Source organism: Danio rerio, chromosome 19 (genome assembly GCF_049306965.1).
Source record: "Danio rerio strain Tuebingen ecotype United States chromosome 19, GRCz12tu, whole genome shotgun sequence".
Taxonomy (NCBI): Eukaryota; Metazoa; Chordata; class Actinopteri; order Cypriniformes; family Danionidae; genus Danio; species Danio rerio.
Window position 1 is genome coordinate 47,400,001 of NC_133194.1, and position 25,123 is coordinate 47,425,123.

General features: G+C 33.2%; 1 protein-coding gene across 9 annotated transcripts in view; it reads right to left on the minus strand.

Annotated features, from left to right (window-relative positions):
- csmd3b (CUB and Sushi multiple domains 3b) overlaps window positions 1–25,123 on the minus strand; it is a 990,558-nt gene that overhangs the window by 439,528 nt on the left and 525,907 nt on the right. For all 9 annotated transcript variants that reach the window (XR_012395232.1, XM_068215335.2, XM_017352314.4 and 6 more), the window contains 2 exons: window positions 17,397–17,500; window positions 13,040–13,152 (listed from right to left, as the gene is read on the minus strand). Coding sequence is in view for 8 of the 9 variants with exons in the window: in XM_068215335.2 (XP_068071436.1) it covers window positions 13,040–13,152; window positions 17,397–17,500 (217 nt within the window). In the remaining variant the exon portion in view is untranslated. The remainder of the gene's footprint in view (window positions 1–13,039; window positions 13,153–17,396; window positions 17,501–25,123) is intronic.

Consider the following 25,123-nt stretch of genomic DNA (forward strand, 5'->3'; position numbering starts at 1 on the left):
TCTATAGCACTTTTACAATGTAGATTTTGTCACAGTAGCTTAACATAGAAGTTCAATAAATTGAAACTGTGTCAGTCCAGTTTTCAGAGTTGAAGTTCAGTTGAGTTCAGTTCAGTTCAGTGTGGTTTAAATGTCACTGCTAAAACACTGAAGAGCAAATTCATCGGTGCGCAGCTCCACAAGTACCGAACCATGCCAGAGGACTGCTATTAAAACCAAATTGGGTAAAATACGAACTAACCAAAACATTGGCTTAAATTTGGTCCTATGAATTTAATAAAAAATTAACCAAGCATTTGGGTTAGTCCTTATTACACCCAGAACTGGGTTGAAATAAACAGGCATTTTTTGGAGTGTACAATTTTTCACGTTCAATTAAATTCAGTTCAGTTCATCTTTATTTCTATAGTGCTCTTGTGATGTAGATTGTGTCAAAGCAACTTAACATTGAAGTTCTAGTAGATTAAAACTGTTTCAGTCCAGTTTTCAGAGTGGAAGTTCAGTTTAGTTTCAATGTCATTGCTCAAAGTCCAAACACTGAAGAGCAAATCCATTCATGCACAGCTCCACAAGTCCCAAACCAAGCAAACCAGTGGCGACAGGCAAGAAACAAACTTTACCAAGGAACACAACTTCACCAAACATGCGTCAAGTACCTACTGTTATCTAAGAATCTGCCTAAAAATTTTACTAAAAAAATAAAAATAACTATGCATTAGGAAATTTCATTCTTTGGATAGAAAGAATCCCAAGTCAGTCAAGGCACACCTTCTCGATGTCTTGATTTATCAGAGTGACGTTGGCTTTGACTGATGCCAAAACATCTCAATAACAACGAGACAGAGCCAGACTTAAGAATAAGAGAGCCATTTGCATTGTAATGAATACAAATGCTGGCAAACATTTCAGTAGAGCCTGTCGACACTTTGAATATGTTAATCTGAACCTCTGGGATCATGTAGAGGTGTTATATTGGTATGTCATTCAATTAGTCACAATACATAAGAACACAGTAAACCCTCAGAGGTAAAACATGAGGGTATACAGTACCTGTAGATGCATCAATGGAAAATGACAGATGAAGTTTACCAAATATGTGAAATGGAGAAATCAAACTTCAGTCATGAAGACAATTGATGAGGCATGCAGATTATGCATGAGTTAAATGATTTTAATCAGATTGATTTGAACAGTATAATCCAATTATTTGCATTTCCACAAGTCTTAAGTAAAATAATAAACAAAATATATTAGTGCATCCAAATTTAGTTTCAGTAATAAATATAAGCCAATCGGAGAAGCCGGTTGTTAGCTCCGCCCCTTTTGCTTGACGTCAGAAAGATTTTTTTTTTTCTGCTTGTTAAAGGGACAATATACTTGACATTGTTATACAAAGATAACCGATGTTGTGTACATAGGGCATATAGCATAAAGCTAATTTGCAGCCCTCGTCCCTGGTTAGGCTTTACATTATAAAAAAAAAAAAAAATATATATATATATATATATATATATATATATATATATATATATAATAATAATAACGAAAACTGGCAAGAATAAAACACAATACAGCAAACATGTACAATATTTACAGAGCCATAAACATAAACATCATCTGTCTCTGATGCAGATCAGAGACAGATGCTGTGTCCCAATTCACATACTATCCATCCTAAATAGTATTCAAAAATAGAATTGGTATGTCCCTGTGGGAATATAAATTTATATCATCTAATTTCAAATGAACAATAACCTACATATAACTGAAAAGTTAAATTCTTTGGTTTTTAATTATACGATTTCATTAACATTCCAGCTAGAAAGGACATTTAACCTTAGGCTTTCTGGCTACAGGATAAGCCAAAGTGATGCAAATGCTAAGGGCAGGTTTTAATGACTCTGCCTTTGTCTTTGGGTGTTGCTTTAATGCTACAGAAACCTTTTGTTGATTATCTTGTGTGGTCAGTAGCTGGGCCAGTTTTTAACATCTATATGCCAGTATCATGCTGACTCCAGTACTGAATTTGCATGCTTTGTTTAGCCACCTCCCCTTCTCCTAACAGGACAATATAGACAAGACATCTTTGTCTTAATTCAGACTTGTGATAGAACTAGCAGACTGCGGATCTCCAGTAGGCTCTGCGGACACATGGACATCTTAAAAGACGCTGTATGACTGCAGATTAACCAATACGTCTCAAGAAAGGAATTCTGCTTGTTTCGAGTCTCCTGGACTGGGTTCTTCTCTGTTCTCCTCCCCATTTATGTTAACATCCCAAACCAGAGTATGTAGAAAAGAGTTTGACAAAGGTTCCCGAGTAGTTTAGTATTTCCGGTGAAAATTCGAAGTGTAGAAGAATCCATACTCTAACCGCTGATATTGTCCACAATACATTGCACGTTGGGTGTGGATTTGTTTAGAACTACAAACTCGGGTAAAAAGTGTAAACAAACTACAAATACGGCGGATGCGCGAGTCTAACCCAGGGTTCTTGCACCATTTTAAAAGTAAAATTTAATACTTTTTAAGACCTCAACAAATATTATTTAAGACCCAAAAATTTTAGAATTACTTTGGAATAGGCAACTCATTTTAATGTTCTCGTTAGATTTAAATCAATTGCGCCTCGTCACAGTATGGATAACCCCCAGTACCTGCTTTTTAGGTGGTGAAATGAAACTGTTATAGCTCACTGTGAGGGGGCGTCTGAACTAGAGCTGTAATCAGGATATCAAAGTTAGGCCCAATAGAGCCCGAACCCGACAAGTACATTTTGATTGACAGCTTTTTAAAAGCCTGAACCCGTTTATAGCCCGACATTATCCAAATGTGCACAGGCGCACAGCTCTTTTGTCTTTTTTCATGAATGAGTTGTTTAAAAGGGTCAACATTACTTATTCATAACATAGGCTATAGGACTAACATTAGTAACAAGTAACATTGTTAGGTCGAGCTGCAAACAATGCAGGGATTAACCTGGACCTGCTATGACAAGCTGCTACAACGTCCCGCTGCTGCTTTCCTCCTTTCATGTGCGACTTGTTGACTTTGAGCCCCTATGAACCCTAACGAAAAGGGCTTTTTGCAGAATTTACACATTGCCTCTTTGTCATGTCGTTAAATGTACAATTTACCATCTTTGCATTTTGACACATCAACAACCGCATAATAACAGCACGCAGGTGCAGACCAACGTAAGCGTCTGTACTCTGTAGCTGACCTACCGTAATAAGCTAATAAATCACGGAGACTGTCATTTCTCTCCTGTTTTACAAGTGCTAAATTAATCAACTATTAGATGTTTTACGGTGGACCACTGTGCTTCCCTATCGTCATTAAGCACACCGGCTGAAAATTTAATACCTACAGCCACTTTACGGTAAAATTTAAGACAATTTAAGACATTAAGACTTTTTAAGGACCCGTGGGAACCCTGCAACCGTCAAATAGAGAGGCTTTCAGAGAAGTTGCTTAAATGACTGTAAATCAACATCTAAGCAACTGGAACATGTTTAAACTGCATTTTTAGTGTTGTATCCATCTGCAACAACAACGTGAACTTATATAAAGATATGTTTGGACATTAACTTCTGAATGCATAATTACCCAAAGACCTGAGGAGATTTCTCTGCATGAAAGACTCATGAATGGCAGATTATCCTGCTGCTGCTTCTACATTAAGGTAGGTATTTAAATATGAGGGAAATGTGGATGATGTGTGAAGATGATTGACAGGAGACGTAACTTAGCCACATAATAATCTGTTAACGAGGAAGTAGTACAGTATGACATAAACCTTGCACACTCTTCTGTTACACACTCAAAAGTATAAACTTTTTCTTTACAAAAAAACGACATCCTTTCAGGGCACAGTACGAGTATGTGAATTGGAACGCAGCAAAACAGATTAGCAGAGCACAAGAGAGGAGTACTTCTGACACAAGGATTAAAATACGGTATGTTTTGATTACTAAACTGTAGGGATGTAACGGTATCAGAATTTCACGGTACGGTAATACCTCGGTATGAATGTCACGGTACGGTATTTATTGAATCATTTACAGGAAAAGACAAAACTTTTGAAAATACTCCAAAAAAGTGCCAAAAGTGTCAATGACATACAAATTAGTCATCTATCTGTAAGCTTTGAAACAGGAACTTCAATTTAATAACAAAAAAATATTAAACCATGTAAAAAAAATAAAGTTTCAATTTAGTATTGTTGAAAACTCATCACATTCAACATTTAATCACTCACTCACTTAATTAGAGATGGGTTTAAAGGAAAATTATCATATAAATATAATCTGGTAAAAGCTGGTATCTCTGGGCATTTACAATGTTCCCTGCAACAGAAAAAAACCCTCTCATTTGGGACTGAGGTTTCTGGGACAAGAGAGATATGACTTGGCCCAGGTTGACAGCAGTGGGTAACGTTGTGCATTGTCTTTCCCCCACTTGAGAGGACAAACCATGAGTAAGATAGAGGTCTCATGTCTGCATCAATCTGAACAGTGTGCTGACAACACCGCTATTCAGTACACGCGCGACAACACAGCTGATAAGAACTCGCGCGTCAACACCGCTATTCAGTACGCGCGCGGCGACAACACCCGCTTTAGAGTTTTCCAGCACTTTTTCATCCCCGCTTCTAGCAGCACACTCCATTTCCGCATTACTGGATCTGTAGCGACAACAGACCGCAAGGGATGATGGTCAAGCATGGGCTGATGGGAATTGTAGTTTTCGCTACCTCCCGTTCGCTTCATTCGCCTGAGCAAATTTTCTCAGAAGATCTATAGTTTTACCGAGTCATGCGACTTCGGTAATATCGAAAAAAATTTATATTACGGTATGACGGTATTTACAAAACCGTTACATCCCTACTAAACTGTGTTCAACTGATGTTTTAGGAACAACAAATAATGACTTATATGGAACAAAATCGCCGTCAGAAATAATTTGTGCGTAAATAAAATTCACGCATCTGTAATTATAAAAACGTAAAGGTAAAGGAAGTGTACTCGAAATTTTACAAGGGTACAATTGTAAAATCTGCCATTAGAACAGACACAGATACAACATTTTCTGTGTCTGTTGGTATACGACTGATGAATTTACGATGGGTGTACTGTATGAACATGAAATACAGTTTCAAAAGTTCCCAGTTAGATATGCTTAGCATTTATAGCAGGTTTGGCATGCTGTCCCGGGAGAGAACCCTGAGTTTGGAGATATTTTAGCCCTGGGCTCCCGCCTGGTCAATAAGCATATCTGGAGATCCAAGATCAGGTAGGTCTCGATAGCTCCCCCTTTAGAAAAGGGAGGAAAAGGGGGAGATGGGGTGGAAGGGGGGATTCTTCCAAAGGCTTCCAGAGCAGTAAGGAGAAAATGATCCATTTATAGTAAGCTAGGCTCACTCTGATTGGATTGTTACTGATTACAGATGAGTGGCCAGCAGTGCTCAATCATATGACTTGCTCCTCTCAAAATTAGTTTATGAAACTTCACTTCCCCACGGACACGACCTGATTACCAACACGAATCAAAAAGCGACACTTCACTGCCAAAACCTAATCACTGCTGTCACAGGCATTACTAAACAAGCGAAAGCCATCGATCATAACGGTGCGCCTGCTGGGCACTCGAGCTCCCACACATCATCTCAGGTCAGATTTCTGTTATTCCCTCTTTGAGAAATGTCCATCATGAGCTGTAATAAAGGTTGAAACTTAATGAGGTCCATTTTCACTGAGTTTCTAAGACATTTTACAGAATCAAAATTAAAAACGGGCCAAGGAATACTGAATATAACCCCAAACCATGATTTCTCCTTCACCAAACTTGACTGATTTCTGTGAGAATCTTGGCTCCACACTGGTTCCAGTAGGTCTTCTGCAGTGTTTGTGATGATTGGGATGCGGTTCAACAAATGATTCATCTGACAAATCCACCTTCTGACACTTTTCCAAATGATCAACTAGAGGTCAAGTTATTATTTCTTGCTCTAAAAACTGGGATTGACGACAAGACTCTTGTCAGGAAGTGTAGACAGGTAGGTATTTCTTCAAACACAAATAAAGGTAAATTCAATATGCTTTTGAATGCATAATGATATGGGTTCACACTATAAGTGCATTTTTTCCCCATTCTCATCATGTCTATTTGATGTTGGAGTGACTCTTTTGTTCAAAATCCTGACCTGACAGGTAAATGAAGCACTGGGGAAGAAGACAATGAAAAGCTCTATTCATCTTCCACTGAGTGAATGCACGCTCTGCACCATTAATGTGTTCATTTTATAGATGGATCCCTCAAAGGGCCCCGGATTTATATATTATATATCACATATGTCCCCATGTCATATATTATAAGGTCAAAATCCTTTTCAGGGAATAAAATACTTCTAACTATTCAGAACAGTGCTGTTTTATTAGGACAATTCTAATGACATTATAATGGTGAAAATGTGAAGAATATCCTGGATAATGATATAAGTAGGGTCATCTGAGTTTTGCAAAGTGGAAAAGCAATTGAGTTATGGAATGCCTTCGTATTGTATAAATGTATATTATGTGTGATTGATAGCGCTTTGAGTCACTTCACGCACATTTATCTGAGAAAAACCTTTCAACTACATAGAGAAGGAATATCTTGCAGATATTGAAACTGGAGATTGCTTAAACTCAAATAAGAAACAGACATGATAACATTTATATTTGGAATATATGTAAGACACATTTAAATAGGGTATCCATAAAAATAAAAAGGTAATAATAATATATAATATAAAAATAATAATTGATGCATAAATGCATGAATGAATGAATAACTAAATACATTTAGAGAGAATTATTTGAATGAGCCTTAAGCAAGACAGGTTGTTAATAATAATAATAATAATAAAAATAATAATAATAATAATAATAATAATAATAATAATAATAGTAATAATAATAATCATATACAATCTAATAAATAAACAACAAAATAAATTTTGGTCAAACTCAAATAAATTACAGAAATGTTAACATTTATATTTGAAACATATGTAAAACACATTACATTAGTTAGGGTATCCATAAAAAGGTAATAAAAGCAAATAATAATAATAATAATAATAATAATAATAATAATAATAATAATAATAATAATGAATAAATACATTTCTAGATAATTATTTCAATGGGCTCTTGTTGTAAAAATATTGTTAAAAATAATAATAATAGCAACAACAAAAACGGCAACAATAATAACATTGATAACACTAATAATAATAATAATAATAATAATAATAATTATTATTATTATTATTATTATTTACAATACAATAATAATAATAATAATAATAATAATAATAATAATAATAATAATAATAATAATGATGATGATGATATCAACAACAATAGTAGTAATAATAATAACAATTATATTATTATTATTGTTACTGTTATTATTATTATTATTATTATTATTTACAATACAATAATAATATTATTAATAATTATGATATAAACAACAACAGTAGTAATAATAATAAAAATATATTATTGTTATTGTTATTATTAATCATAATAATAACAATAATAATGATAATAAAATATTAAGAAATTCAATATAATCTTTTTTTTTACTCCCTCATGCTTGTCCATCGCATATTTATGACTGACAGCTCCAATAAAATCTACCTAGAAAAATGTCAAATTAATTCTGAGCCATATATAGGGTGACTTATAATAGATGGAAGAAAAAACACAAAAAGACAAATCTAACACAATCAGTAATATTTTGCCAGCCTCTCCGAGGGATATCATACTGTAATCTGTTTTTTTTCCCTCCTCTTTATCTCTCTGGTCTTGCACTTAAGGGGATTCATTTGCTCTTTCCGTCAGTCTCTCTCATTATACTGAATGGCACACTGTTCATCACCCCGACACTAATTTATTACAAAACCTTGAGGGAGGAGAGATAATCAAAGATATGGGTTTTGTAGGGATTGCTGCTGCTATCAAGTGAATGTAGCTGATGTGTTCGGGATGAAAGTTCTGACGGACTGATTTGTGGAGATGCGTTACTGTTATGCACACTGACTACTAAACAGCAATGCTAAATGCTCAACTCAGTTTTTTTTAAGACTTCCCCAAGTGATTTCACAGTATTTGATGTTAGTTATATTATTATTGTTGTTGGTGTTGTTTGTTGCTGTTCTTGTTGTTGTTGTTGTTGTTGTCGTCGTCGTCGTCGTCGTCGTCGTCGTCGTCGTCGTCGTCGTCGTCGTCGTCGTCGTCGTTGTTGTTGTTGTTGTTGTTATTATTATTATTATTATTATTATTATTATTATTATTATTATTATATTTCTTTCTCTGTTTAGCTAAAATCAGTTTTTGAATGAAAAATTAAAGAATGAATGAATGAATAAATGAATGAATGAATGAATGAATGAATGAATGAATGAATGAATGAATGAATGAATGAATGAATGAACGGACAAACAATCAAATGAAAGAATGAATTTATGAATGATAAAAATAAAGAAAAAACGAATTAATGAACAAATGAATGAATGAATGAGTGAGTGACTGAATGAATGAATGAGTGGGTGAGTAAATTAATGAATGAAAGAAAGAATGTGTGAATGGATGACAGAATGATAAAAAGATTAAAAGAATGAAAAACATAAGAACAAATCTAAGAAAGGATGGATGGGTGAAAGAACAAATAAACTAAATAATAAAACAATGAAAAAACAAATTAATTAAAGAAATATTGAAAGAATGAATGAATGAATGCAAGAAAGAAAGGACGAACAGATGAATGAACGAACGAATAAACAAAATAACGAAAGAAAGAAAGAAAGAAAGAAAGAAAGAAAGAAAGGATGGATGATAGATGGATGAACGAAAAAATGGATTAATGAATGAATGAATAAAAAGAAAGGATTTAGGGAGAGACAAACAGACGAATAAATAAAATAAAATAAAAAATGAATCAATGAATGAACAAAGGAGAGAATGAAAGAAAGAAAGAAAAAGATTGAAAAACAAAGAAAAAGAATGAAAGAAAGAATGAATGAACAAACAAATAAAAGAAAGGGTGGACAGATAAACAAATAAGAAAGAAAGAAAGAAAGAAAGAAAGACAGAAAGAAAGAAAAAGAAAGAAAGAAAAAGAAAGAAAGAATAAATAAATAAATAAATAAATAAATAAGTAAATAAATAAATAAATAAGTAAATAAATAAATAAATAAATAAACAACTAAATAAACGAAGAACAGAAGAAGGAAAGAACAAAAGATAGAATGAACGAACAAAAGGATGGATGGAAGGATGGACAGCCAAATAAATTAATTATTGAAAGAAAGAAAGAAAGAAAGAAAGAAAGAAAGAAAGAATGAATAAACAAACGGAATTAATATATGAATGAATAAATGAATAAATAAATAAATGACTGAATGAATGAATGAATGAATGAATGAATGAATGAATAAACAAATTTTGGGGGAAATGAAAGGTTTCAATAATAAACACACCAACTACTAAGTATGAATGCTGAACACTGGTGCAGAAAACTGTGCTCTGGTCCAGGTAAATACTGTCTGGTTGTTTGATGTCTAAACTCTTTGCAGTAGATGTGAAAAACACTTTCTCACTCCATCAAAAAACAGGGATGAAGGCTGGATGTTTGATTGAATCTGGGCTGATGCCATAAGAGATTGTTTGTACAATTTCCCTCTGTCCTGCTTTCCCTTTCTGTTTGTTTGCAGTTGCAAATGAAGCTGTTTTGTGGTTTTTCATTGCTCCGCCACACTGCTGTTATTTAACCTTGACCACAGGGGTGCACAGCCACTGAATTAAGCATGATAATTTACTGGCATCGCATTTAATGCGATGAATGGATTGATGTTTATTCCTTAATTTTCACAAATTAGTAAAACCAGAGCAATGTGGGTTAAAAAAAAAGAAAAAAAATGTAATGATAATTCTGCTAATGCATTTAAAATCAGCTAATTATTGTATATTTTGACCCCTCAATCAATATGTAAATCATTATTTCATAAACAGTATTTATTCATTTACTTATTTAATTATTTTGTTAAAACCACATGGTATGCTATAAGCAACTTCTTATTACATTTCAACACAAATGCACAGAACTTAATTTAAACATGGTTGAAATGGTTATGAAAATCTTAAGGCTCGTACACACCGGGACGCTTTTCATTTGCGTTTATCAAGACTTTTTTTCCGGATTCAAACCCAAGCTATTTTTACTTTCATCGAGCAGAAGAGTATGCAAACTCACTCCTTGACCCTTGATGGCGCTAAACAATTTTAAGCTTTTGACACTTGGTTATAACACAAAAGAAGAAGACAGAAAGTTCACTCGCCTGTTGTTAAAGTTACTGGCTATTTGAACAAGCATGAATGGTTTAAGTAGCAGCTCCAGCATAGCGATGAAGAAATTATTATTGTTCACCAGTGCAATAAGCAGCTTTACGTTCATATCGCCTCTAGGCATCTCCTTCAATGTGCATGCGCATTGACAGCTTTACACTTGAGGTTCTCCAAGTGCTGTTTACTGTAACTTCAGCAGCTCTGTGCTCCTGAACAGAAGTGCCAACTTGATTGGTGGAGAAGGTTTTGACGCGGCACATCAAAACAAAAAAACGAGCATGATGCGTTTCTTCAAAAATGACGATTTTACATCTTGAGTTTTGCGCGTTAGTGTGCACGATCACATTGGCACCCTTTATTTAGTCACGAGGCATTAAATATTAACAGAAAACGCGAGCAAAAAGCATCCTGGTGTGCACGGACCTTAACCCTAAACCCAAGTGTAAAACATGAAAATAAAGGGGTTTAAAAGACACTAAAGTTAATTTAAACAAGGTTGAATTGGTTTTAAAAGCCTAACCTTAACTATAAAACATCAAAACAAGAGTGTAAAAACAACTAAATTTAATTTAAACATGGTTCAAGTGGTTATAAAAGCCTAGCAAAACTATAAAACATTAAAACAAGAGTCTTAAAGCAGTTAAATGTAATGTAAACATGATTTAAATGATTATAAAAGCCTAACCCTAAACGTAAACCTCAAAACAAGAGTCTAAAAGCAAATAAACTTGATTGAAATATGGTTGAAATGGTTTTAAAAGCGTAACCCTAACTGTAAAACATCAAAACAAAACACTCTAAAAGCAACTAAACTTAATTTAAACATGGCTAAAATGGTTTTAGAAGCCTAACCCTAACTATAAAACATCAACAAGAGTCTTAAAGCAACTAAAGTTAATGTAAACATGGTTAAAATGATTATAAAAGCCTACTAACCATAAACCTCCAAACAAGAGTTTAAACACAACTAAAAATAATATGAACATGGTTGAAATGGTTATAAAAGCCTAACCCTTACTGTAAACCATTAAAACAAAAACACTCTAAAAGCAACTAAACATGGTTTTATAAAGGGGTTAATAATTTTGCCTAAAAGGGCTTTTAAAAAAATTTAAACTCCTTTTATTCTAGCCGAAATAAATGAAATACGACTTTCTCCTGAAGAAAAAATATTATCAGACATACTGTGAAAACTTCTTTGCTCTGTTAAACATCATTTAGGAAATAATAAAAAAAAAAAAAAGTCGAAAAAAAAAAAGTTAAAGGGGGGCTAATAATTCTGACTTCAACTTTATGTATATATATATATATATATATATATATATATATATATATATATATATATATATATATATATATATAKAKATATATATATATAYACACACACACACACACACACACACACACACACACACACACACACACACACACACACACACACACACACACACACACACACACACACACACACGTATATGGTTATAAAAGTCTATATCCAAACTATTAAAACAAGAGTCTTATTGCAACAAAACTTAATTTAAACATGCTTGAAATGATTATAAAGCCTAACCCAAAATCATCAAAACAAGAGACTTAAAGCAACTAAACTTAATTTAAACATGGCTGAAATGGTTATAAAACCCTAATACTAACCATAAACCTCAAAACAAAAGTCTAAAAGCAACTAAAAATAATATGAACATGGTTAAAATGGTTATAAAAGGTTAACTCTTACTGTAAAAAATCAAATCAAAACACTCTAAAAGCAACTTAAACATGGTTGAAATGGTTATAAAAGGTTAACTCTTACTGTAAAAAATCAAATCAAAACACTCTAAAAGCAACTAAACATGGTTGATATGGTTATAAAAGCCTAACCCTAACTCTAAAACATCAAAACAAGAGACTAAAAGCAACTAAAAATGTGCATTTTAAAAACATGTATAGATTTGTTCTTGTTAAATGTAACGCTTCAGGATCAAAATGGGCTTAGAGCAAATCAAAACAACACATTTAAACATCCCTCGATTCATTCTGCCTTGAAATGACCTGACTGTAACTCTACACCCTCTCCTCATTTAGTATACGCAGAATCATGAATATGCAAATCAGTCCCCGCCTCCACTCAATCACACAAACCTGCACCTTCTGCACTTTCAGGGGCTCTTTTCAGCAGTAAACGCAGCACGGCGGTAAAAAGCTATCCTGGATTAAATCAAGCATAGATGTTGAAGTCTGAAGAAGATCACCACATTATATAGGGTCACATCATGACGTCTGTTAAGCATCACTCTCTACAACGTCAGACACGTAATGGTAATTGATATGATTAGCCTTTGGTTTGACTGCATTATGAAACAGGTAATAACCATGTTCCCATTCGCCATCTCAGACAATTACCCTCTAAAAATCAACATCCTTTAGGTCTAAATATCTTGAACATCATAGAAAGTGAGAGCAGATGATGATATGGAAAGCTCTAGAACAGGATTGGTTGTGTTTTACAGAAAAAAGGCTCTGGCACTGGGGTTGCATGATCAATTTGCACATGATTAGTTTTTAAGCGAAGACACCGCTGGATAAACAGGTTAAAAAATATACCTATCAGTTAAAATTATATATAATAGATATATAACTAGTACCTTTGTAGTTGATCTTGAAGCCTATGGAGCCCACGCTTTCATCAGACTGAAGGTGAAGCCACATCTGATGGGTCATGCTGACGATCAGGTCTGGGACAAAGCTTCCAGTCAGACTACAGAACACAACAGAGAGAATATTACACACACACACATATTCACAACACAGACTATCATCATATAAAAGATAAACTATATACAGTTGAAGTCAGAATTATTAGCACCCCTGTTTATTTTTTCCCCAATTTCTGTTTAACGAAGAGCAGATTTTCTCAACACATTTGTAATCATAATAGTTTTAATAACTAATTTCTAATAACTGATTTATTTTATCTTTGTCATGATGACAGTAAATAATATTTTACTAGATATTTAAGACACTTCTATACAGCTTAAAGTGACATTTAAAGGCTTCACTAGGTTAATTAGGTTAACTAGGCAGGTTAGGGTAATTAGGTAAGTCATTGTATAATAATGATTTGTTCTGTGGTTATCGAAGAATAATACAGCTTAATTAATAATTTTGTCCTTAAAATGGTGTTTAAAAATGAAAAACTGCTTTTATTCAAGCCGAAATAAAATAAATAAGACTTTCTCCTGAAGAAAAAATATTATCAGACATTTGATTATCACTTATAAATGTTCATAGGTTTATCCTTTAAATAAACAAAACATAAAATACAATATAATAATAATAATAATAATAATAATAATAATAAATACATTTGAAATGTATTTGTTAAATGTTAAATTTAAAGAAAAAAAAAACACTTTAAATTATTTTTTACATTAGATTGTGTCACTTTCAATTGTTCATTGACTTTTCCTGAACTAAAATTAAGCCGTTTATGCTCTAAAATAAAACAAATAAAACAATGAAAAATGTAATTAATTTAAATTAATTTGCAATGCTTCATGGACTGTTTCCTATTTGTATTATACAGATACAGTAGATTTACAATTGAAGTCAGAATTATAACCCTCTGTATATTTTTTTTTCTTCCTCAATTTCTGTTTAACGGAGAGAAGATTTTTTCAACACATTTCTAAACAGTTTTAATAACTCATTTCTAATAACTGATTTATTTGATCTTTGCCATGATGACAGTAAATAATATTTGACTAGATATTTATCAAAACACTTCTATATAGCTTAAAGTGACATTCAAAGTTAGTTAATCAGTGACTTTCTCCAGAAGAAAAAAACATTATAGGAAATACTGTAAAAAAAATTCCTTGCTCTGTTAAACATCATTTGAGAAATATTGAAAAAAAGAAGAAAAAAAAATCAAAGGGGGGCTAATAATTCTGATTATATATATATATATAAAAAATATATATATATATATATATATATATATATATATATATATATATATATATATATATATATATATATATATATATCAAATATATATATATATATATATAGAGTTTACTTGGGCGCACCGCCCGTGCATATTAACCGCCGCCTAAATATATTTAGTGACCTTTTTTTTTTTACTATTATTATAATCCGTTTACACAATATTGTATCCTCCGAATATTATCAAACATCTGTGATCGATTAAGTAGTGGAAAAACCTCTCTCGTTTACCCGTTTCGTTCTGTGTGTGCGAGGCCTGTCAACACTCACACAGACAATCTCACAGCAAAATTAGTCCAGCTGGGTTTCTAAAGTTCCTAAAATGTCCAGGATTGTCAGCATCGCTTTCTAAAGCTGTCATTTGTTAATCGTATGTGTTTTTGCAATACCTTTTACTCAAGCCTACATTCGCTTGGCTTTGCAGCTGACTGCACACACACAGTCACGAGAGTGAGAGAAACATTCAATAATTCATTCTTAAATCGAAACGACTCAGAAAAACTTTACTAAATACTCGGAGAGGACGAAATGACATCTAAACTGTCTGCAAAATATATGTAGACCATCAGTAATGGTTAATCAACACCTTTGCCTTATTTCAATAATCTACACATTTTAAGCTTGTAATTATTATAATTTTTAGAGATACTGTCTGTAATTCCTTTTTCTATCTGCTGTATATTTTATTAATTTGATGAAGTCATAAGGCTATATTACATAGGCATTTTTTATCTTTAATGCTTTGGCATTCAAATTGCTTTGAGCTTGAAACTAAAAATAAATAAAAGTATTGTTAAAAATTTAATTATGTACTGCAAGTATATTTCAAACCTATGGGAAGCACACTATATAAAGATAGATATTTTTCTTCAAAACCAAGACCAAAATGCAGATTGAGGATATTCAAGGTTGCACTCTATTCAGTACATGCACTTAACGTGTGCTTACAATGAAGAAAGAACTTACACCTACATGGGTTAAGGTTAGGTTCAGGGATAGCACCTAGCTATTACTCTGTTTATGTAAGAGTAAAATAAGTACATAATATGAAAAGGTATAAAGGGTAGCACTTGATTTTACAGTCCTGTTTGCATTTACTTTATTTACTATGTACTTATTATATTCATTACATGAACCTGGTGGTACCCAGGTATCATCCCTGCACCTAGCTTTAACCCATGTACAGTAGTTGCCTTTCATAACCTAGCATTTAAGTAAACACACAAGTACATGTTCAGTACACATACTGTAAAAAAAAATAAAAATAAAAAAATAAAAAAATAAATATATATATATATATATATATATATATATATATATATATATATATATATATATATATATATATATATATATATATATATATATATATATATATATATGGCATTTTGAAAAATACTGCATGGGGAAAAATGCAAGGACACTGGACCGAATGGTAACCTTATAACTTCAGAATGAACCCATTTTGAAACAAACATTTAAATGGTTACTTAAACTATAATAATGCATTTAATTGTGGAAATCATCTTTTAAAAAATATTAATAATACTGCACAGACAAATGCACCAATCAGAGAGTAAATAAATAACTAAATAAATGTTTTATTTAATAAAAATTTAATAAAATAATTCAATTTAATAAAAATTTTTATTTATTTAAAAAAACAACATAAATGAATACATAAAAAAATTATGTTTTATTTAATAAACCTAAAAAATATAATATTAAATAAAAATAATAAAAATAAAATAAAAACAACAAAAACAAACAAATGAAATAATGAGTAAATCAAATAAAAGAAAATAAAAAACAACATAATAAATAAAATAAATATGCTTGGTTTAATAAAAATAAAATAATTTAATAATAAAAAATTAAATAAATAAAAATAACAAAACAAACAAACATACAAATAAATACAAGTAAACGAGTAAATAAAATAATTAAAATAAAAGTAAAACAAAACAAACAATAAAATGAATAATAAAAATAATAAAATAAAATAATATGCTTACTTTATTAAAAATAAAATAATAGAAAATAAAAAATTAATAAAAAAATAACAATAAATAAATATGCATGGTTGATTAAAAAATAAAATAACATAATATAAAATAAAAATAATATAATATCAAATAAAAAAACTACATAAACAAACAAATGCATAGATTAGTTAATAAAATTTAATGATGAATAAATAAAAAAAAACATAAAATGAATGAATAAATAAATAAATAAATAAATAAATAAATAAATAAATAGTTATGCTTGGTTCAATAAAAATATATATATATATAATATAAAATGTAAAAACTTAAATTAAAATTAAACAAATTTATAAATAAAATTAAATAGAGTAAATACAGTAAGAAAATTAAAATAAAATTAAAACAAACAGTGAAATGAATATTAAAAAATGCATAAATAACATATGATTAGTTTATTAAAAATATGTTTAAAATAACTTTAAAAAATAAATAACTATGCTTGGTTTAATAAAAATGCAATAATATAATATTAAATAAAAACAAACAAACAACAAAACAAACAAACAAAGGAAATTAAGATTAAATAAAAATAAATTAATAAATAAAATAAAAATGACAAAAATGAATACATTATTTAAATATGCTTGTTTTATTAAAAATCTAATTAGTACAATAAAAAAAATCATTAAAATGAATAATAAATAAATAATAAATAAATAAAATATGCTTAGTTTATTCAAAGTAAAATAAACAAATAAATAAATATGCCACTGGGTTAACAAATAACCTTAACTTAGGGGAAAATCTGAGTAAAATGTAAATGTTTTCTTAAACTAGTACATAAACAAGATTATCAGAAATGACTTAATGTTCCTTGGATATTATTCCTACAGTATCAAACACAGTGAGTGACAGTGAGCGATAATAGTGTTGTTTCAGAAACAGCAAAGAATCTCCAACTTGTGTAAATTATGCATCATTGCCTGGTCATAGTTTAGAAACTCACACTTGCAGGATGGTTTTGGGGTCTCCAACTTCCCCTCCGTCACCGATGGTTAGCGTATCGTAGCCCAGCTCCAGGTCAAAGTCCTCAAAGTTAATCTGAATCACCTGTCGGCAGAAATGAGGCATAATGCTTAGCGATGTGTCAAATGAACTGAATTAAACTTTATGGCTCCTGCATAATTGAATCCTGTCAGCTGACCCAAACCCAGAGAAAAAGACTGCCAAGCTGAATATCGCAGAGAATATAGAAACTTGACTTTTATTAGAGGGTAAAAGTCTCCAGAAAAACGCTTGTCAGAAATGGACTCGAGTTTGTGTTGAGCATTCAAGCATGATGCAGTTGTCTCAGTTGAACAAACGCCATAAAATGATAGTTTATATATATGGGTCAAACACAAAACAGTTTTTTAAAGCTTAGAACGAACAGAAAAAACAAAACAATTTTACCATAATTTGCAAAAGAAACACACTAAAAATGTACTATTTTACACACAGTGCTTAATTTGAGACAGATTATGCCGCATTTTGTTCCGGTAAATGTCCGATATTCGTGTTTTGCATTTCAGTATTTATTTTAATGGATACGGCATTAACTTGTGCAGACATGTATAGTAACGAAGTACAACTACTTCACTACTGTTCTTAAGTACTAAAAGGCTGTATTTGTACTCTACTGGAGGATTGTTTTTGTTCTCCTACTTCCACTTTTACTTCAGTACATATTTTCGATGAGTTTAACACTTTTACTCTGGTAGATTTTTATGTGCTGCATCGTTACTCGTTACTAGGGGTGTCAATATTATCAATATCGGTTCAGTAATAGACCATAACCGGTTATTACGTACTGACGTCATTTATCACCTATGCGCAATTTCGCAATACATCAAGGCGAGGGCGAGTAAATAACGCTCTTACTACAATGAAGGCGGCACAGCTCACAAGCCGCTATTTCACTACAACGGAGAAATGCTGTAAAACTCCATCTTTACCTCTCTCTCACCCTTTGGACATTTGACTCGCTGGCGTGTTTGTAAGGTAGCTTTTCCTCTCCTCTTGGCTGTTAAAGCGATACTTGTGGATCCAGACACGAGCGTGCCTGAGGTGCAAGTCTTCCCCACTGTGTCTATTACAGATTACCTGTGATAACCGCGTATTATGCGAATACAGACTGTAACCGCGGCTGTTCTTCCTGCCATCAGTGAACAGCAATTTCATTTCTAAAGCCGATCGCAGCCCTTTCTGTTGAGCAGGTGAAGAATAACCAATCATAGGGGTGTAAGACCTCACCTGTCAGTGCTCAAAAAGCAAGAGGGATAATATTTACATGAGTTTATTTCCAATTAATGCTCGTGCTGTCTTCTGTGCATGTGTTGGAGTTTTGTTTGATACATTCAGAAAGAGTGTTTTCTTTGAGCAGGTCAAATTAAAGGTAGAGTTCATATATCTTACTGCTGTATTAAAGAACAAAACTCTATTACAAATAATATATAAATATAAATATATTTCTAGAATTTAATTGTAAAAATTTGTGTGTTGTGAAGAAAAGATCTAATTATGTCAATGCACCGAGATATCAAATTGAACCAAATCAATGGCATGATAGTGGTAACCGAACCAAACCGTGAGTGTAGATTCACACCCCTAAATGTTACAATTATAGACCTTTTTCTTGGCTGCTGCATGGAGGCTGCCTTAGTGACCAGCGTCTTCCAGTAGAATGTTTAACTTTGGTTTACAGCATTTACAACCGGTAATTTGCGATGTGAAAATGGGTTTCAATAGCATTTGAGTGGATTACTGAGTGTTTTTATGACACACAACTTTGAAAGGTCTGTGTTAAAGCTGTTATAATCTGTGGTTCAAGCATGAGGTCAAATTAAAGGTAGAGTTCATATATCTTACTGCTGTATTAAAGAACAAAATTCTATTACAAATATTATATAAATATAAATATATTTCTAGAATTTAATTGTAAAAATGCTTGTGTTGTGAAGAAAAGATCTAATTATGTCAATGCACCGAGATATCAAATTGAACCAAATCAATGGCATGACATTGGTAACCGAACCAAACCGTGAGAGTAGATTCACACCCCTACTTGTTACAATTATAGACCTTTTTCTTGGCTGCTGCATGGAGGGTGCCTTAGTGACCAGCGTCTTCCAGTAGAATGTTTAACTTTGGTTTACAGCATTTACAACCAGTAATTTGCGATGTGAAAATGGGTTTCAATAGCATTTGAGTGGATTACTGAGTGTTTTTATGACACACAACTTTGAAAGGTCTGTGTTAAAGCTGTTATAACCTGTGGTTCAAGCATGAGAGAAAAACAGTATCGTAAGCCATGTTTCTTTTTGTTCTGCTTAATCATGTGCCCCCCAAAAAAAAAAGATCACAATTATAATCATCAGCACTACAGTCATTTTAAGTCATTTCATTCTTCCAGCTTTCTCTTTCACCCTATGAAGACAGCAGAAATCCATATGTAAACGTCAGACTAATTACACACCGTGCAATCAATTGATTCATTCAAATGTGCTTTTTCCAAGACTCCACCGATACTCCAGGATAATTGGGAAGTGGATCAAGGCTTCGGGAAGCAGGATTAGAGATGTGGAAAAGCCACAGGCGTTTGAAGAGCATCAACTTTCTCTATTGATTAACCCATTGAGAAGCACTGCGAGCTCTTCAGCAGGTATGGATGCATGAGAGCTACTTAACCCTCGTGATTGATGCTCACACGGCATCACGGCGCTGATAATAAACTTGTTTTTCCATGTAACTGAATGCAAAATACTCCAGAGTCCCCGTCTCGGCAGGTAAAGGTCACCAAATAACAAATGCGACAGAGATGCAGGATTTATGAAACTGTTGGGACTCTCCGTAGATGATGTGGGATCAGTCTCTAATATACTGAAGATATTATACTGTAGCTTAGAGGAATCTGTAAAGCTGATTTCTGATCAATCATATAATGTATCAGAAGAAGAGCTTGCATTTTGGAGATCTGTCCTGCCCGCCGGCTGTAATGCTGACCGCAGTCTGACCTCATGCTTTTGTTAGAGAGCGAGAGAGGTGTTTGAGGAATTCAGCATCGAGTTGAAAAGAAATCAGGTGCACTGAAAAGTGTGTATGTATGTGTTTGTAAATAGATGTGTATATGTGTAAATATATGTTTGTGTGTGTGTGTGTTTGTATATATATATTCGATTCTGGCTAAAATGAGAATTGTGATTTCTTTTTGCTTAAAATAAAGATCACGATTTCTCACAATTCTGTATATGTAAAGTAAAGGTGTGGTAAAAACAAACATAAGGCACAACATCGATAATAATATTATGTGTAGTCCTACTGGTTTTTATAAATAATTCTATTCTACTTATAATAATTATGATGTTGAATTATTATGTTTGAGATATATGCTTGCAATCTGTCATATTAGATTATTAATTTATATAATTTAATTTAGATAATTTATTCACTGGTAAAATCAGACATTTGCCATTATCAGATTATATTCAACAATATATAGGCTAGAGTAGTTATAAACATTATAAGAATTTATTTTCATGCACAACTGTGCCTTCGCTATGAAAGAAAAAACATCAAATTCTTGTCGTAATCATAACTTTAACATGCGATTTGATCATTTAAATGAAGTGCACACTTTCGGTTTCATTTTGTCTGCTAAGTGCTTGTTCATACTTCGCGCGCGGCTCTCAAACGATCACTCTGTGCCATAAACTGAATATTATTTACAACTGTATTACCTGTTACTCGCAACATATGCAGTTTCTGTTCACTAAAGTAGACGAGCGCGTCTATCATTAAGTAGAGTGCGCGCCCTGTCTGTGGTAACAGCTCACGGTCAGCAGCTCACGTCACATGTGATTTCCCGGCAGTGAAAACATCATTATATAAAGACAAAAATGACATTTTTAGGTGAATTATACCTTATAAATACAGTATGTGACTCATTGAACATCATTTGGAGGTGTCCATGTCACTGAGTAACGCGTGTGAAACAATGAAAAGACTCGTGCATTTTCTTCTCTCCTGAACTTGAAAATATGATTGGCAGAATCGTAGAAATGCTGGATTAAGATCGTCTAGGGGGTCAAATCAAGATCTAATATATCCATACAATGTGTGTGTGAGTGCATGTGTATATATAAATATATATATATATATATATATATAGTAATGAGGTATTTAATTAACTCATTACCTTCAGCACTGAGTTCAAAACTCTTTTCAAATGAGTCGAATTAACGTTCAGTCAATTTTGAGTTAACTACACTCATTTTATTGGATAAAGTTGACTGTTGGGTTTTAGCGTGTAATGGGGACCAAACAAAAAGTCCCCGCATGGTCAAAATTCACCAATGCATTATTTGTGGGGACATTTGGTACCCACAATGTAAGGAATACAAGGTCAACACACACACAGCTTTCTCTACGATGACCTCCTATATTTGTAATGATGTTTCTACTGTACAGACTGTATATTCTCTCCTCTACACCTAAACCCAGGAAACATTAGTATTAGCATTATTGGTATTATTATTAGCATTATAAGCATTTTACATTTTTAAAATACCTTGATGATTTATGACCCTTTTATCTCATGTGGACCACCCCAGAATAAAATACCCACATGGTCATATTTTACAGCTGATCCTAAACATGTAGGGACATTTTGTACCTACAATGTAAGGAATTCAAGGCGCGCACACACACACACACACACACACAGGTCTGATCAAATGCTTCCTCAAGGTGAAAGCAGAATACATGCTGCCAGGATGTCAGGCTCCCATAGGGCTGTTGGTGGTGTCATTTCCCCCGATTAAGTTCACAGAGATGAGATCTCTGCTTTCTGTAAGCCAGACTACTTCACCTGTCACACACTCCTGCTGGGATTTACTGCAGGCCAGACTCACGGCTGTAATGTCACCCGAGCATTTCACACACGCAGGACAAAAAAATGAGAGGAGAGCACAAGGCATCATTCCACCAGTGTGCACTCCCCAGGCTGTGAGGCGATCGTGCTACCCGCTGTGCCACCGTGACACCCAACATGGTAAATTAAAAATCCAAAATAAGATGTTTTACATTTGTGATATACTATTTATATACTATAATTAAATACACGCTTATTCTTTCGTTTTGAATTTTGTTTATTGTTGAACCTGTTAAGAAAACTAGCAAAGTTGGGAAGTTTTGCTTTCTAAATTATTCAAACATTGGCAACAAAAGTGATTAAAACATGCACATTATTACATATTATTCATAGTAATATTATTTCATTATTTTTAGTAAACCATTCTGGATCTGATTACCCACATGATTCATATATCATAAGCCAGTGATCACCAAACTTGTTCCTAGAGGTCCGGTGTCCTGCCAATTTTATCCACCAACCCTAATCAAACACACCTGAACAAGCTAATCAAGGTCTTACTAGGTATACTTGAAACATCCAGGCAGGTGTGTTGAGGCAAGTTGGAACTAAACCCTGCAGGGGCACCAGCCCTCCAAGACCCCTGCTTACTAAGATATACCTGTCCAACTGCTCGATAACCATGGGCGTCACTAGGCCCATTTTAGGGGGGCTACAGCCCCCCTATATTTCTATTCAGCCCCTACTGAAAAAACAGCCTAAACCAGCCTAGGCTGGTTGGCTGGTTTTAGCTGGTCGACCAGGCTGGTTTTAGAGGGGTTTTGGCCGTTTCCAGGCTGGTTTCCAGCCATTTCTAGCCTGGTCTTAGCTGGACAGGCTGGGAGATGACCAGCTAAAACCAGCTTGACCAGCCTAGCCAGGCTGGGAGCCCAGCCAAAACCAGCTATGTCCAGCTTAAACCAGGCTGGTCAAGCTGGTTTTAGCTGGATTTAGCTAGTCATTTTTTCAGCGTGACCAGCTAAGACCAGGCTGGAAATGGCTGGAAACCAGCCTGGAAATGGCCAAAACCCCTCTAAAACCAGCCTGGTCGACCAGCTAAAACCAGCCAACCAGCCTAGGCTGGTTTAAGCTGGATTTTTCAGCAGGGGCCCCTCTAAAACTGTTCCAATTAGCTCTAGACCAAGTCATCCTCTCTGTCCCCTTTAAATTTGATATGAAGACGGCGGCGGGAAGATATACTAGTAAGGTATACCTAATAAAGTGGCCAGTGAGTGTATGCTCTTGTGTTCAACAGAAGAAACTAAAAAGTAAAGGGTGAGAAAACATTCATTTTAGGGTGAACTGTCCATTTAAAAAAACCTGAGGCAGATTGCAATGTGTATTTGTGTCTTGCTTTAAAACACCCCTAAATTTAACAGACTTGTAAAGTACTGTCATCTGTCATGACTTATTGCGTTATTTCAACACTGTGTTCTGTTTACTTTTTTATTGTCCTTGAAGCTCTATATTATTACCGCCGCGCTCGCTTTCTTCTGTTCAGTGAATTTTCAATCATGTCACTCAAATGGGACTATTTCAGTAGTTTCACCCGGAGCGGTATTTCAGTACTATCATGTCAACCCTCCAGCACACGATGAGCTGTCAAATCAAGACCGCGTCAAACCAAAAACACTGATGAACAAACGCCGCCGCATGACAGGTTGGAAATACAGTTTGTTCAAATTAACAAAGAAAGAAAAAAGATGCATTGGTAAACATGACTATGCACCACAAAGCAACCAATTCAACGCTTTGCATCATTCGATGAAAATAAACGGATTGAATATTTACATGATTACGGACGACGACAACAAGGGGCCTTTAAAATCCCAGATTAAATTTGCAGTTTCTCTTCAAAACAGTGAAATGGGTTTGCTTTTGTTGTGGCTCCCTGAAGGACGGGAATACGCCATGAAGAGCCATACATTTTCCTTTCATCGCTGATAGTGAAAAGCTATTAGTAAAACCCCGGGAAAAAAAAGTTTGTAAAGCCCCTGATGCAAGCGTGGTGTGTGGAAATAATACATCCTGAAAACAAATGTGCTTCTGGGTATCCAATTATTGACAGAGATAAAAGGCTTGATCCCTGTCTTTCGTTCGTTTTTTTACTTGCATGCATACATACTCTAAATACATACATGCAATATGGAGGAAAAAATAAGAGGCCATTTAAAAATGCTCAGTTTCTAAGGATTACATGACTTATAGTTTTGCGTTTGAGTACAAAACAAGTTTTATTTTATTTTGTAAATGACATTTCACAAATTTATAAATACAAATGGTAATCATTTTTAATACATAAACCAGATTTTTTGTGCAACACTAAAAAATGACTTGCTGCTTGTTTAAACCAAGGTTATAATAGTTTTGGATTTTTCATTAGTTTTATTTTCTATTTCGTTTTGATTTTCGTTTTCAAATTCAGTTAGTTTTAATTCGTTTTTAGTGGGAGACTTACTAGTTTTTATTAGTTCTATATTTTTTTATTATTTAGTTTTAGTTTAGTTTTTATTAGTCTCAGTATTACTTTCAGTGTTTTTTTTTTCTAAATAATGATATTTGTTAGATGCAAGATTCAAAATCATAAGGATGAATATTGTATAATAAAAACTCAGCCATACATTTTTTGAAACCTGTATTTAGAGCAATGTTTCTCAACTGGTGGGTCGAACATTTTCAGTGGGTCGCAGAGTGTATGGTAAAAAAAAATAAAAATTTTTTTTTACTTATTTTGCTTATAACGGACTTTTTCTTTGAAATGTGTGCGCGACAACCCTACCATTTGA